At 45.9% G+C, this 17,019-nt stretch overlaps 1 protein-coding gene across 3 annotated transcripts in view; it reads right to left on the reverse strand.

Annotated features, from left to right (window-relative positions):
* The window catches only part of ANO2 (anoctamin 2), a 349,050-nt gene that overhangs the window by 248,722 nt on the left and 83,309 nt on the right, over positions 1-17,019 (reverse strand). For all 3 annotated transcript variants that reach the window (XM_058655873.1, XM_058655872.1, XM_058655871.1), the window contains 5 exons: positions 16,260-16,411; positions 14,377-14,431; positions 12,021-12,072; positions 2,186-2,241; positions 909-950 (listed from right to left, as the gene is read on the reverse strand). In XM_058655873.1, the coding sequence (XP_058511856.1) occupies positions 909-950; positions 2,186-2,241; positions 12,021-12,072; positions 14,377-14,431; positions 16,260-16,411 (357 nt within the window). The remainder of the gene's footprint in view (positions 1-908; positions 951-2,185; positions 2,242-12,020; positions 12,073-14,376; positions 14,432-16,259; positions 16,412-17,019) is intronic.

The following is a 17,019-nucleotide window of genomic DNA, read 5'->3' on the forward strand; positions in this document are numbered from 1 at the left end:
CTCCAAAGGCAACTTGGGCATGAATGATTTTTCCAGACAACAGAGTTGGGGGCAGGGAGACGTCTTGAGCTTCAGTTCCTCGTCCTGCCCAGCCTCTCCCACCCTCCTTTGCTGCAGTCTCAGAGACCCTGGGCAAAAGGATGGCATGAGGAGCCCATGCATATTTGCCGCCCCCCCCAGAAGAGGCCAGGGCAATTCTTAGAGCATTGAGCCACGGCAGGGGAGGAATTTCATCCAACAGAATGAAGACATCTGAGCAGCGGAGCATGCTATGTGGTCAGGAGCTGTGACAGGCATCGAAGGGATTCTGTTCAGGTGATCCCTGTTCCTCTCCTAAACGTGACCTTGAAGTCCCAGGTTCTGGGAGTGAGCACCTCTCTCTCCCTCTTCTTTCTCATCTCTAACTGGGGAATGATGAAACTGTACTTGTCTACCTAGAAAGTAAGAAAATGTTAAAGACAACAGAAGACAGGCCGTGAGAGTTGGACTTTCAGACGCTGGATTTCAAGTCTCATCTTTTTATTGTGGCAATGGATCCGGGGCAAGGTGCTTAACTTTCCTGGTGTCAGCTTTCACATCTATAAATTAAGGCAGTTGGGCATCTGCGTTTCTCTATGGGGGTTCTCTTTTCAATAGAGGGTGGAATAAGGAGTTTGCGTGGGACCCTGATAAGTTTCAGGATGCTTAGCATTGCTGGTCCCAGGGACTGAACATCAAAAGGACACACACACGTGTACAGTCACTGTATGACCAGACATGGCCCTCACAGTTCCAAACACCAGTGCTGGGGGGGTGGCTACTGGAAAACCATTTTTAAAAAATAGATAAATAAAACTTGCCAGCCAGTACCAGAGCCATGAATGGTCCCATGGGGACAAAGCACTCGAAGCAGCACAAGCCAGACCTACCTTTCTGTCATTCATGTCGTCCCCCGGACTATCATATTCACCCTGGAGGAGAAAAAGGGATACCACATAAAGCCAATGGATGATCACAACCAGATGCCACACAAGAATAGATTCTCTTACTTTCTAATGTCATCTCTCTTTCATTTCTGTTTAAGAAAAGTCGAAAGCCTAGCATGGTAAGGGGTCAATGTTCACTTCTTACTCACCCCCACGTGTAACAGTCATTGGGCTAATGGCTCACATGAAGAGGCTCCCTCCCCCCTTGAACACCTGCAGATCCTGGACAAGTGAACAGGTTAGCACATCCCATGACCATTACCTACAATGCAGGACACACTTGCCCTTGTCCTGCATGGGCTGAACACACCATCAGAAATGTTGCTGCAAGGGTACCAGGAAAAGGAGGGACTAGCCTCACGGGGTACCAATCACTGGGTGACATATGCTAAAGATGTGACCTAGCAGAGGGACAGTGGAGCCAGTGCTGCGTTCACTTCAAGGGACAGAGTGTTCTAGAAAAATATCACTACATTCTCATCGGTTGTTCACAGCACTGCTGAGGGTTAAGGACAGCTTCCATGGAAGTTGCTCTATCTTCTTTGCTTAGCCAAACAACTGTGTAAGGAATTTTCACATAGTTTGTTCAAAAAAGTTAAAACTAAGATCGTACATTAACATGGTGGAATCTCCAAATGCTCATGCAAAATGCAGCGAGAAGGTAAATTTCTTTTCACACACACACAAAAAAAAGCCAATTTTGAGATTCTTACAGTTCTATTCATAGGTAAGCATTTTCCATGAAATTTGGAAAGACCCGCCCACACGCAGCTTCACAGTGAAAACGAAGCATGTCACAGCTGCACACATTGCTCACTTGCAAGACATGATTTTTTGCCAGTTAAGGGACTGGTAGTCCAGACCAGGTACTACCTTGGTCTCTGGATCACCTTTCAGCATTATCTATACCTTCCCCAACATCTCCTGCCTTTAATCAACGATATACTATAGCTCAATTTTCACTCCTGCACCCAAAACAATGGACAGGTGTATGGGCAATTCTGATGTCAAAAAGAAGAGATCATTTTGTCATCTGGTAAACTCACTACTGAGACAGTTAGAAGAGGCTGACCACCATCCAACGACCTTGTCAGCAATGAGCCATGGCAGGCAAGCCAAGGCATTTGTAATGCCACAGTCACCCTGGTTTGTCTTGTATGTGTCCACCTACTGTACTGCTGGAGGTCTTCGAGACAGTGTACCCAAGAAGTGATACTTACGTCATGAAGAGGGTAGGCAGCCTCATAGATGTTGTTTGCGATCAGAGAGTTAATACCTATAGAAGAAAGGAAGATGAAAACAGTAACTTTATGAGCTCAGCAGGTTGGTTCAATGGCTAACTTCTTGTCTTGCATGCGCCGGGATTCCATATGGGTACTGGTTCATTTCCCAGATGCCCCATTTTCCACAAGCTCCCTGCTTGTGGCCTGGGAAAGCAGCAGAGGATGGCCCAAAGCCTTAAGACCCTGCACACACATGGGAGACCTGGGAGAAGTTCCTGGCTTCAGCTCGGCTCAGCTCCAGCTGTTGTGGCCACTTGGGGAGCGAATTAGAAGACAGAAGATGTTTCTGTATCTCCTTTTTTCTGTAAATCTGTCTTTCCAATAAAAATAAAGAACTATTTTTTTAAAGAAAAAGAAAACAGTAATTCTAGAGCAGTAGTCTCTCAGCTCTTGTAGTAGGAGAGGTTGTTTCTGTTTGTTGCTGCTGTTGTCATTTAAAATTTTCATTCTTTTTGAAAAGTAGGAAGATAGAGAAATAGAGAGCAATTGCACCTGCTGGTTAGTTCTCCTTCTCAAATGCCTACAACAATCAGAGCTGGGCCAGGCTGAAATCAGGAATTCCAGCCTAGCCTCACAGCCTGCCACACAGGTGACAGGGCTATCACCCACTTCTCAGGGTGTGCATTAGCAGAGAGCTGGGCTCTGGAAGCAGAGTTGGCATTCCAAACCAGAGCTCTTACGTGGGACACAGGCGCATCTTCTTCTACGGCTTCACAGCTGAACCCTTGGTCCTTCCTACCCTTCTTTAGTGACAAATACTAGACCTTTACCCACCTCCCAACTGAAGATCACGCCACTCTCCTCTACCCATATGTCCTTCAGAATCTAGAACTTTCGGTCAAGCTCTTGCTCTTCATCTAAGAATGGGATTTTTCATTCCTTGTGTGCAAAATGATGTTTCAATATCAAACATGTTCTCTCAAACTTCACATTCCTCCTGTTTTCAAGAACTCAGACCACGGCTGCCCAACAGGCCTCGGGCACCCTATCCCATCACCATGGCCACAGTTATCCACTAACAATCTCTGCATTCAGGAACAGCACAGGGGTGAACAGACAGATAACTCAGTGATCGTAGTAGCTCATCACATTTCATCTGATCTCCTTTCTGGCACTTCCTAGTCCTTCACCAGGCAGTATGACTTCCTGTCTATAACCCAATGTAGGCTCCACAGGACTGGAGTTCTAAAACTGTGATCTGCAGAGCCCTGGAAACCCCATGACCCTTTCCATGGGTTCTGTGAGGTCTAAACCTGATTTGCTTTTCCACCATTATTCTTTCACAAGTAGACAGTGGAATTTTATACCATTGTGATGACAGCATCTCCCAATGCACCTCCCAAAGCATGTGGTTGTGCAATCTTGTGCCTTAGACAATATTTCAGTTCTGACCCAGAATGCAATTGATTCAGATGAATGAAAGTCACCTACACTAAAAGCCTCTGGGAGCTCTTAATCTTTTTTTTTTTTTCAGAGTGTAAAGATGCCCTGAGATCAACAAGTGTGAAAACTATAAAACAAAAGATCAATGTTTTAATCCCAACAGCATCTCAACACCACTAAATTCAACTAAATGAGTGCGGAATGGACCAAAGGCCTTGTCCTGACCCCATGGTCCCCACAACACAGAACCTTCTATTCAGCACAAAGCTGTTGGGGTTTGCTCGTTTCAGTTTTGGCTTTATTTAAAGACTTCGAAGTGGTCTCTGTATTTTGTCTGAGTGGGAGTGGTCTATCCCAGGTCAGTGGCTACCAGACGACAGGCACTCTATCTCACCAACTTATGCTACCAAAGATCTTGTTCTCCAAGGACTCACTGGAAACCAGGGAAAAGGTAGAGATTGGGTAAGATTCTGATACACAGTGGTCTCCCTTTTCTCATACACATATTCTGCCCTGAGCCATCACTCCCAGAGAGGCTGTAGACAGCAGGGAGACGAGGATGACTGGGTTTTAGAAGGAAATATATGTGACATGCAAATTCTGAGAAATTCATATTGGCGTGGCTATAGATAACATACACTGGGTAACAAATCTAGACAACAAGTACTCCTTAAAACTCAAGGCTTCCCACCACTGGTTCTCTCCTAAGTAATCAGAGGTTCTGGAATGTGCCCTTTCCAACCAACTCTTCTCTGAACCTTGTTCTGATGTGTCACAGCTGTAAGATAAAAGATGTCCCAAGGAGACCACAGACCACACTCTGGACCCAAGTGGGGACACAGACCTCTGTGAGGCTTAGGGAACTTTTGGTGGACATGGTTACTCTTCTGTCCCACTGACAGCTAAGGGGTTTGGGCACCACTACATCACCCAAAAGCCGGCGGCCCTTAGCTGGCTTTGAGGTTCCTCTTTGGCATGAGTATAAAACATGAGAAGTAACTTTGTGGGGGAGGGGCGTGGTGAGCAAAGGGAGTGCAGAAGGGGGAGCGGTACCAGAGGCGCTCAGCGAGCTGCGGATTTGTTTTACTCACAAGAGTACAGTTTCACTCCGAGCCCCATTAATCAGTTCAAGAGCCACAACCACAGCCACATGAAGCCACCCTCCAAGAATCAAAAGGAGGAGTCCCCAGTCAGGAGGGGGTGCTGGGCTGTGGCTGCCAAGGGGGGAAGTTCAAAGCTACAAAAAATGCTGTCAGCATGGAGAGAGGCTAAAGCATCCCAGGAGGGTAGGACCCCAGTTAGACGCCACCCCACAAATCGTTCACACTCCATGACTCCCACAGCAGCTGCATACCCTCTGAGACAATCCCAGAACTGTGTGGACAAAGCTAAACAGGTGTTTCACTTACTTGACTCTTGTGCTGCTTCTCAGGTGGCTTTCAGCACAGTAGCCAAGCATCTGGAAGCAGTAGACTGACAACCTGAACTCCTGGGTCCAGCTGCCAGATCCTTCAAAAAGATTTCAAATCCTAGGGTTTCAAATGCTCCAACAGAGCTTCCTGCGCATGGCCCGGCTCACCACAGTACTCACTTCACTTCTACAACACTATGCTAGCACCTATCAAAGACCTGCGAGGATCCTGGGTCAGACACATCCCTCCCTGGGCTGTGTCTCTCAGGACACTGGGTCCATGGCTGGGAGCACGGGAGGGATGACGGTATGTGAGCTCAGTTATCTCAACACACACCTGGGGTCCCAATGGCACCCACAAGCTTCCTCCCTCCTTTGTTTGGCATCCTGCGCTGGTGAAGAAACTTGAAACTGGCTGATTAGTCTGCTTGCCTAAGACAGGAAGCCCAGGAAAATAGTTCCTTGCCTTGCAGCAAAGTTTCAAGTTTGAAACCTGAGTTGTCCCAACTTAGGAAACCAGAGCCCGCGAATGATGTAATTGAATGTTTCACCCATGGCCTTGTTTCTCCTATCCAATCCCAGGGCCATATCAGGTAAGCAATTCCAGTCAGTGGCTGCTGGGAAGGAGGGAGCAAAGCTCCTTAGACAGAAGATCTGGCGAGCAGGAAGGGAAGGGGAACTGGGAAGGACTGTCCATCACAACCTCACCCGTGAGCAGGCATTGTCTTGGCCTTACGCACCCCATAGACTTCAGAAAACAAGATTCTATGCCCCAAAACAAGCGTGGAAATCAGTTTGAAAGGAGAAGAAAATAATCAAACGTGGTTTTTTTTTTTTTTGAGGAGTTTCTGCTTTGAAAATTGAAATTGTAATTTTTTTCCCTTTCTTTTCAGCAAAAAATGGGCTAATTGGTTCCATCATGTGCATCCATCTGGCCATAATGGGAAAGCTTTCTTGTTCAGGATCACATATATATTCTCTCCTCTCTGTTCGAGACCTGGGAAGAGAGAGGAAGACCCAACCTTTCATCCTAGGTCTCCCAGGATAGGGGTCAGAGAAAGCAGACGCACTGAGAGTATTTTCTCACTCCTGTCTCCCTAAAGAGGACTGCAGACTAAGCTCAAACAACGCATAGCCACTGGGGGCCCTTCACATTCTCCAGCCATGGCCATCCAACCCTGCCCAGGTAATTCAGACCTGTTGCTTAGACTCCAAGTCCCAAAGAAAGGTTCTGCCTGCTCTGTGCCAAGTACAGACATGGTTTGTGCAAAACTGAGCCCAGCAACACCCAAAGGGGTCAAGGATGAGAAGCAGGATTGGGGCAACTCAGCCTGCAGTGGCACAAGTACCTAAAAACATGCGCGCACCATACAACATCGAAGTCCTGGCATTTCGTCTCAGAATCGTCTCCTGATTCCGGAACACAAAGAAACAAACAAACCGTAGGAGTTAGTAGCCTGTCTCCTAAAGAACCTCACTCCCTCTGACAAGGGCTGCTAGGAGACAGGGATGATAGCTCTGTTCCCTCCAGGACAAAGACAAAGGTGGTTTTCGTGCATTGGGACAGGTACTCAAAGGGACAGTGCTGGAGTCCTGAGCACCCATTTGGTTCGAATTCCCCTCCCTCCCCCAAACAGTGCCTAGTGCGCCCCGCATTTCGCTTTCATCCCTGCACTCCAGCCGGACTCAAATTTAAACCAGAGCCCCCAGACGGTGCGTTTAAGAGAGACTATATTTACCCATCACCAAATTGTCTTGACGTGTGCTTAATTACTTAAATGCCTTTAATCCCAGTCCTTTTCTTCTAGCAAAATACAAACCAGCTCAGCTGGATGAATGATAAACCAGATGTTTACAACATACAACATGGTCTGGCTTCGCTCAAGATAATGAAGACATCGTCTCCTGAGTGGGAGGGAAGATGCCCAAAGCACACATTTGCTCAAATATTCTGACACTGAAATGTCCATGAAAAGGCAGCTCCATCAATCTGTAATTTTCTGTCCACGAAAAGGCAGTAATACTTTCCATATGGAGCAGCAAGCAAGGTGTTTTCCCCCATTGCGATGGTCAAGGCGGCTGGGATCCTTAGCATGCGAACTGCACTTGACAGCCACTGCATGGTGGAGTCAACTCCCAAGCCCTGACAGCTGACCTCAGGCAACATGACATTGATTAAGGAACCTCATGGGGCTGGACCAAATTTGTGATCACTCACACGCTTCCACCTTCATGCAGAAGCCAAACTCACAGATATTTTTAGTCTCCGAATAATACATGTGGGTCTACTGCAGAACTCTTCACTTCCAGGAGCAAATAAAAGGGACAAGTTGAGTCATTCCTCTTGGGGGTTATGGAGCAGAACTGCAGAGTTAGAAGTGGGAGTATCTGGGGCGGTCAGATGGTGCAGCAAGCTAATTCTTCATCCTCTAGCACTGGCACCCCATATGGACACCAGTTCATGTCCATGCTCCACTTCCGACCCAGCTCTATACTTATGGCCTAGGAAGGTATCAGAGGATAGACCAAGTCCTTTGCACCCTGCATCCATGTGGAAGAGCTGGAAGAAGCTCCTGGATTTGGATCAGCTCAATTCTGGCCATTTCGGCCATTTAGCGAGTAAATCAACAGATGGAAGACCTTCTCTCTCTTTCTTTCCCTTTCTGTAAAATCTGTCACTCAACTAAAAATAAATCTTAAAAAAAAAAAAGAAAAGAAGGAGGAGGAGGAAGAGAATGAGACATGAGAGCAACACTTGTCAGTCTACCTATAGGCTTCCAAGCACAAGTCTTCTAACTTGGCCTTTTCATAGTCACTTAAATCCCTGCCAAAATGGAGAGAGGATGGGAGGGGAAGAAAGAGGGAAGAAGAGGGGAGGAGAAGGGTGAGGAGAAGAGAGGAAAGGAGGGGAGGGGAAGAAGGGAGGGAAGAGAAAAGGAAGAGAAGGGAAGGGAAGGGATGGGAGGGAGAGGAGGAGAGGGGGAAAATGATAACTACTACTAAAGCTGAGAATATGCATAAACTATGACAATAACTAAGATATATCTCTAGCAGAAATGTCTCACATGCCTGTCGTCCTCCCTTTATCTTCAGCTGATAAAATCCAAGGCTCGTAGTGGATAGTATCACAGAGCCAGCCAGCTAGAATACCCAGACTGAGTTTCCGGACCAGTCATTGCAGGTATGTAAAGGGATTGAACCAACAGATGGGAGCCTTCCATCTGTCCCTTGACTTCTCAAGTAAATACAAATAAAGCCTTATATGCTTAGTGATGATTATGAATCATCCAGAAAAGTTTACATATGCATTTACACAGAGAATATACGTAGATCTGTTCCACAAAAGAAAGTAAGAGACTGTGATAGATTTTTAGAAAGACTTCTATACAAGATGTAACTTCAGAATGGGAGAACTCTATGACTAGCCATGTTGTTCTTTCTCTTTGGAATTGAATTTTCAATCCAACTGTGAAAACTAGAGGACTTTACAGTTCAAGTAATTGTGTCCTATTTCCTTTCCTTCCTAATTGCAATGATCTATTTTAATTTGTGTTTTTTACTGCTTCTTATTTTTAATTATACATATTATGTTTTTATTGTTTTTCTTTTAAGTCATCTCAGAAATTATGTGGAATATGGTAGAACATAAATATGCTTACAACCTGTGTGGAGGTCAGTGCTTTGCAAAATGGGCTTTTAATAAAAAATATTATCTGGGGCCAGCATTGCAGTATAGCTGGTTAAGCCACGGCTAGAATGCTGGAATTTCACATCAAAGCACTGGTTCAAGACTCAGCTGCTACACTTCAGCTCCATGCTAATGTGCCTTGGTAGGTGGAAGAAAATGGTCCAATTACTTGTGCCCCTATCTCCCTCCCACATAGGAAACCAAGATGGAGCTCCTGACCCCTGGGTTTAGCCTGGACCAGCCCCAGCTGCTGTGGCCAATGGGGAATGAAATGGTGGATCAGTGGATGGAAAATTTCTCTCTAACTGCCTTTCAAAAGTAAATCCTTAAAAAATAAAAATGTATTGCCTAAAAAGATAAAAGTGATACCAGCTAATTTTAATTATGAATAAAACCTTATCATTTGGCCACAAATGTAATGCCCATAAAAGAATGTCAAGAAGAAAAGACAAATTTGTGAATACTATTCAATAATGACACAATGTTAATGATGTTTGACTTTGAGACATATCACACACACAAAACTTTCAGAGTTGTAACAGAGGACTTCCAGTGATGTTCCAACAATCTGCACACCACTCTCCAAATAACCTTTCCCCGTGAAGGACTCTGTAGTTTACAAAAATTGTGCAAGATAAATCATATTATCCCCCGCCCAGCATAAAACAACAAATTTAAGTCATTTGTCACAAACTCATGAAGTCAGGAATTCAACAGCAACACTGCCATGGGACTACCAGGCCAAGCATTTTGAAATTAATTCACTAAATCAAATAAACCAAGTAGAATGCAAGGCAGACTGCTCAGACTCACTGTCTTGGGAGTCTATGCTGTGGGTATAGATAATAAGCGAGAGATTGAGTGTGATGGGACCTCCCAGGAGACTGTGTAGGGCAGTGATGCTGAGTCCAGAGCAGGACATTCAGGTGAAGAGAACGGCATAAGCAAAAGGAATGAAAATAGAGGTCGCATCAACAGAAAGAGAAGTGAAATGGGAAAAAGGAGACAGATGGACATACAGGCCTTGAGGATCTGGTGACCACCTAAACAGAACTGGTGAGAGAACCATGACTACGTACTGAATACTACTAGATCCATGGACAGAGGAAATGGGGGTGGTGCATCAGGGCAGGACTACAGCAGCTTGCACCTAACAAGGTGGAAGAAAATGAAGGACCCAAAGAAAGAAAGGTCCAAGAGGTAGAAAGAGAACAGAAACAGTTTAACACATCTGCACCTCCTCAGACAGGTGGAAGCTCAGTGGTGAGGGCTTAGGAAGATGACAACTGAGGAGAGACCATGGAATATGAGCAAGAGGAAGTCACCAGGAACACCTGAGGGAGACGTCTGTCAACGAAGGAGACTGTGAAGTGTTGAGGGTCAGGTTAACGGAAGTGAGAAGCAGAGTGACCAAGAAGCAGGGATAAATTTCAGACATTCAGGGGAGATGCTGAGACATCACCAAGTACCTGTACAGATCTCAACTCATCTGCTTGTCTCGGGACTAAACAGCCCCCTCGGGATGAGAGCTGTGGTCCGCTGCACGGACTTGCTGCAACGTTTTCTTTCACTCATTCTTGCCTCAACGCCCCGATGCTCCACACATAGGACAGAACACAGAAGCTTGGCTTCTGTCTTCATTGGAGTGTTATTGGAATTAAATAGCAAGAGGAATACACTGAAGCCAAAGTCCAGATAATGGCTCCCTCGAGAAGTGAAGCATTGTTCTAAAACTCTGAATGCCATGCAACACCTGTTCTCATTCCTTCTTCAGCACTTCTCCTGAGGTGCTAGAGTGGTATAGGAGCCCCACAATCACCTCGTACATATTCTCTGGGATCATGTCCATATTACTATGTACTCCTCAGCTAGACTGCCTCACCAGACTTCACTCAGAGTGACTTTGGCTCTTTTCAGCTCACTGCAGCCCCCAAGGTCAAAGCGTATTCTGAAGGCTGCTGTTCTAGATTTGTGGACTGATTCAGGAGGGCAATGTCCTGGCAATGATGTTCTCGTAGAAAGGAAGTGTGTGTGTGTGTGTGTGTGTGTGTGTGTGTGTGTGTGTGTGTGTGTGTGTGGTGAGAGAGAGAGAGAGAGAGAGAGAGAGAATTTTGCTTGTTTTCCCAAAGGGCAGCTTCATAGGGTTATGGTCAGAGCTCACATTTTTACCTTTGCTATCACATACAAAGTTCACAGAAAACGGAAAGAAACATTATTTTGGTGCACATTTTTTTCTAAAATGCATGCTTGAAATGCTGGTGAAAATGTGTTATGAAAAAGCTATTTATGGATTTGAAGATTTTTTTTTGCACCAATACATATGTATCTCTTACTTGTACTTTTCCACCAACGTCATGAAATACCCTCAGATGTCCTCTACAGAATCCTTCAGCATCTAGACCATCAGCCATATTCTGCATATTCCCACATGCCAAGCATCCCTCTTCATGGAGATTTCTTCCAAAACACTTTCAACACAAAGTACTAGGCAAGTAGAACTAGCAGGCAGGGTGACGAGAACACCGGACTCAGAAGAGGTTCATTCAGTCTCCCCCATGGCTCACAGTGTCGCCTGCCACAAGTCACTCACCCTCACTGAGGGTTTAGCTTCTTTATATACAACATGAGAAGCTTGGGGTGGGTGTTTGGTGCTGCTGGGGAAGCCCTCTTTCTCTATTAGAGTGCCTGGGCTGAGTCGTGGCTACTCTGCTTCCAGTACACACACTCTGGAAAGCAGTGGATGAGAGCTCCAGTATTTGGGTTCCTGCCACCCACATGAGAGATCTGGAATGAAATCCAGGCTCCTGTTTTCAGCCTAACTGTCCTAATTGCTTCCGGCACTTGGGAAATGGACCAACAAATAAGAGACATCTCCTTGCATCCCTGCTCTCTGCCTTTGAAGTAAAATGAAAATGAATGAACATTTCTTAAAGTGTGAAAAGGACCCCTAAGATGCTGTTTATCTTAGCATTAATCAACTGATTCATCACAACTCATTATGTTAGGTGACTGTTCAAAACTACTGGAAACTGTGACCAGAGAGACAGCTGAATTACCAGGGCACAAAGGAGGAGACAGGGAATGGAGGGGAGTGGCGGGCTGGAATGTTAGCAGCAGCTGGGAAGAGCCCCAGCCCCACAAGTAGGAAGCCAGTATTGGGCTCCTGGAGACCTAGGTCATGGTGGCCAGCAGCTCACAGCTCTCAGGGGGGAGTCGAGCTGTGTTCGCTGCCCACCAAAGGTAGCTCAGACCATTGCAGGGGGAGGAATGAGGTCAGGCGGGGTTCTTACCCATGGTGTTGTTGGCTCGAGAACAGGTTGTGCGCTTCAGAATCTCATGCACCTGAAAGTTGACAACACAGTAGTGAGCACGTTGAACTCCAGCGTCACTGTCCTAGGCCTGGACACCCACATACCATCCCAGAAAAGGAGAATCAATGCAAGCATGTGCCAACTCAGGCACCATGCATAACAAGTCCATACATTTGAACACACATACTTGTGCATGTGGACACACACACCCCAAGGACCAAACAAAGGAGTCGCAGGTGCTGTAAACTGACTGCAGGTAAGGATGGTAAGGAAAGCTGTAGGGAGTCCAGACTTTGAGGGACCCCTGCATGGCTGGGGTGGACTGAAGGCTTGACTCAAGCAACTAACTGTGCCAAGTGCCAAGTTGGGAACCCCCAGGAAGGTGTAGTTCTCCATTCAAGATATGGGGAGGCCACCCCCACTCCCCAGTCTTGAGCATTGCTGGCTGGCCGCTGAGCAAGTACAGGATGTGGAGCCAACAGGAGCAGAGTGCTAAGCACAAGAGGCACTAGCAAGAAGGGCTATCTGTGGCCATTGGTGTTACTATTTATCAGCTGGATTTTTCTCCCAAGTCCCCATTTTGCTCCCTAATCAGAACATATCCTGGGCTTCCTCTGTCACTCCAGGTCAGACAGCAGCTTTGGGTGCTAGGATGCCTGCCCAATGGATGAGTGCATTGTACGGAAACCCTTGACTGTGAGAGAGACCCCACTTCCCATAGGGAAGGAAGGGATGCTCACTGCAGAAGATTCAGGAGCACAGGTAGTCAATAGAAACCTTTGGGCCAATAGAAAACCTAGCAGGCCAAGCCTCCTAATGGGCCCCGAGCTGCCTTGGGACCTACAGGTGGGCTGCTCAGATGCCAACAAAGACACAGGCATAGACACATCTATGGGCAGTGCTGACCTCAGAACAAGACTCAAGACTCTGACTCTCCCTTCTCACAATGTGGCCTGGATGGAGGGAAGGAGAGGAAGGGAGGGAAGAAATTTCAGGGAAAGAAGACATGTTATTGCATCATCATTCACATGCCATATTCCAGCCACGGGCTCAGAGCGGGTGGGAAATAAATAACTTCCAGCAGCAAGAGGCCCTAGAGCATTTAATTTTGCGTATAATGCAGTACTATAATTCAGCAGCAAATAATAATTGGGAACAGCATGGATATGGGCTTGTATTGTTTAAGAGGCACTTTGTAATTATCGGGTAATCTCCACAACACCCTATAACTCCCCCACAGTCGTGGGACTGTGAGACTTCATTGGCTTATAATAACATCAGCCAGGAAAATGCCAAGTTTATGCCTCTTTCCATGGAAAGACAAAAAGAAATCAGATGCTCATTTTAAGTCTTTCTATAGCACGGGATTAAGGGACATGAGAGATTGTCTTGTGTGTCCTGCAGTCAATAGTTAAGGACAGGCTTACAGCATGACTTCTTCATGGCACCTATCCCATCTCAGCCTTCTTATCTTTCTCATCACCCTACGGGTTGGGAGATCCTTCTAGGTGTGGAATCTTTATTCCCCTTCCTGTAGTAATTGTTGCAGTTTCCCATGTTCCACACAAGGGCAAGAGTAAGTTTCTGACATTCCTCGGGGCCCCGTTTCCCCACTGGGTCTTGGGCTGAATGACCTCCAGATCTGGAAAATGACTTCATCAGGGAGAGGACATGCTGTATAGGTCAGGTTGGGTCCGCAGGGACTCAGGATATCTACAGATTTTTATTATAACTCTTACAAAATGCAAAAACTTGATATGACAGGCAAAAATGTACAAACGAAAAAGAAGACCATGAATATTGATTTTCTACCGCATGGGCTCACAGTTTTGTTCTTGAACAAACTGCTAACTTTTAGCACTTTCTGTGATAGAAATCCACATGACCTCTTGGCACAACAGCTAGAAGAAAGGAAAACACATAACCACAGTGCTCCAGCAATCCAAGGCACGAGTTCTAGTCCTTGCTCTGACACTACACTGTGACGTTTGCTTTCCAAGGCACCACTTCTCACAGCCCACATTTCCTCAATTGTGAAGGACATATTTCAAGTGCCCACTGACTCTAACATTTCCTGTTTTTGTAATCCCAAGAAGGACTTTTCTGAAGAACGGTAAAAAGAAGATACTCCTCACACACTATGACATGAGCTGTTTGCTGCTGCTTCTGCTACTGGGCTGGGGAAGCTCCTGGATATGCCATTTGGTTGCTAGGCAGCATTAAGCAAATAATGAAGAGAAATATTAGAAAAGGGAAGAGAATGCTCTGGCAACTGAATTCCCAACTTTGCCTCAACCTCTTGCTTACTCAACTAGTAGCACATCCAACTACTTACAATGCGACTGCGGGTAGCATTATCGAAGAAGGTGTCCTTTTCCTGGATATTGTACCTGGAGACAGCAAGAGAGCAGACAATAAACTCAAGCCATCATCCTTGCCCTGAAACCAGCGTGCACACCTCCACCCCCAACTGGGTTCAGGACAAACCTGAGAAAAGCTACACAGCAAGTTGCAGAAGGTAACGCCACCTGCAGGGTTCGTGCCTTCCAATCCATTAATTCTGAAAGCTTATCAAAGAATTCTATCACACAGAATAAAGTCCAGAGAAAAAAACTGCACTGAGAAATATTTGTTAAATTATTTATATTAAAGATTATGGAGATATAAAGCAATTCTAAAGTTGATGTGTCAGATTATCACCCAATCATTAAAAAGCAAACATTCTGCTATTTACAGATTGTACTGTGATTGAAAAAATATTATACCAGGTTAAGGTTTCAAAATGAAACCATATATTGTATGAAATCCACATAAGTGGCCAGACATATGCTTTTGCATTTAATGAGTCTAGTATTAAATGCTTTTGCATTTAATGAGTCTAGTATTAGGATGTTGCAATGATAATCCCTTTTGTTTTCTGAAATTTCATTTCAGGTTATCATTGTCATCTCATCATTAACATATCGAGCTTGATTAGGCAAGATTTGAATCTGTTATGACCTTGAAACATTGAACTTATACTCAGAAAAAGTCCCTGTGGAGTGGGATTGTGCAAGGGCTCTGTGCACAAGAGGCCAAGAAATGAATGAAATCCTCTGCCAGCTCCCCCAGGAGCCACCAGTTCCTGGGGGAAGGTGTCTCCAAGTAATGGATACAAAGCAGAACATGACAACACAGCTCTCTGCAAAGACTGCTCAGGGGACACAGCTAGTTGGGAAGAACACAGTGTTCTACAAAAAGCAGGTGCTTACAAACTGGACTTGGAGGGCAGTATAAATGAAAGGAATGAAGGTGTGTAGAGGCCACACATTCAGAGGCTGCAGCCAGCATGCATGAAGGTCCCAGGCAAGGGGAAGCTTAGACGTAGCCCAGGTGCAGGAAAAGCAGCAGCACAAGGGACAGCAGGCCAGTGGCTGTGTGACCATGGACAGGTCCCAGAGCTCAGTTTCCTTCCCATCAGAGAAGGGTGGCCATAGCTGGCTGGCCCTGCACAATCAGGTGTGAGCAATCAGTGAAGGAGAGATGCATGCAAAAGAAAAACATGCACAGGTGTATGGAATTATCCCCTAACATACCAGCAAGACCACTGCCCTGTGATTGCCATCTCCGCAAGAGAACAGGTCCTGCCTTCTTTGTCTTCTCATGTCCCTGCCTTCCCCTCTCTCATTCAACTTCTTAGCATTCCTGATGGTTACCCATTTTCTCAGAACCCCTGCTTGGCTGCCACGTCTCCCACTTCCCAGCCATGGTTCCCTCTTTCCTGTGAAGAGTTTTTGCTCACCCACTCAGGTGGGGCACAGAGAGGAAGCTTGAGCAAGCAACTGGGGATAGAGAAGTCCAGAAGCTTCTTTCACCTTCTCTGTGGCTTATCACATTAGGTGGAAACATATCAAGTGAAGAAGTGGGCAGCACAGTTTCCCCACAGGTGTCTGTTTTACAGAGTTCAAGTTTATGAGCTGCTCTGTGGTTCTCCATCCATCATGCAAAATGACACTTGGCAGGTTCTCCCCTGGACATACACCGAGGATATTTGGGCAAACTGCATGTGCAGAGGGGATTTCCAAGCGCAGGGGATGTTTCAACACCAGAGCCTGATTCCTCTCCTCTCTCCCAAGCATCGGGCACCCACTTTGTGAGCCCCAAAACTAAGGCACACAGTGGTGTTCAGCATCCATAACACTCCCTCTCACATCCTGGTCGAGCAGCTTCCATACTCACAGGTACATTTTCTCCCTGGAGAATGGGTAGGAGAGGTTTTTCATGTGGTTGTTGCTGTGCTCTGGAACTCGAGGCTGCAGGGGTGAGCTCAACTTCTGCAGAATCGCATTGAACGTCTTGGCGATGCTGCCCCCTGCCTTGATCTCATACATCTGTGAAAAGCAAAGCCAAAGGTCTGAGGAGAAGAGTGACTTCACAGCTAAAGTTCATGGAATACAGCTTCCTGGGAGGGGAAACACACAAAGAGAGGAGGAACCTGAGGGTCATAAGAAGCCTTTCATTTCCCCCATTGCTTCATTGCCTTCCAAAGGACTCTCTGAACTGTTTGAGGTGAGCAATACAGGACCACAAGTGTGGAGTCCTAACTTTCTCGAGGACTTTACCATTGTAAGAAAAACTGCAGACCAACTACATTTTAATCACCATAGAAGGTGCTTGGCCCACATTAGCTCCAGTGCTCCCAGAAACTCAGCTAAGAAGGTGACCTTACTATCATGCTGTGATGAAAACATAGTGGCTCAGATGGGCGAGTCAACAATTCACATAGTTTGGAGTAATTCATGTCAACTCAATCCAATGGCTGTGACCTACAATGATATCATGCTTCCACATACGTACCATCCATCATCACTTTATTTGGATGTTTTTTCAGGAACTATCCGTGTTTACCATGAATTTGCTTTGAAAATAGTATTGAATGAGGAAGAGCTAGAATAACAAAATCATCACTAATGTTTATAGTACAAACAGTTATGTATCA

The sequence above is a fragment of the Ochotona princeps genome, chromosome 27, assembly GCF_030435755.1.
Source record: "Ochotona princeps isolate mOchPri1 chromosome 27, mOchPri1.hap1, whole genome shotgun sequence".
NCBI classification, from domain to species: domain Eukaryota; kingdom Metazoa; phylum Chordata; class Mammalia; order Lagomorpha; family Ochotonidae; genus Ochotona; species Ochotona princeps.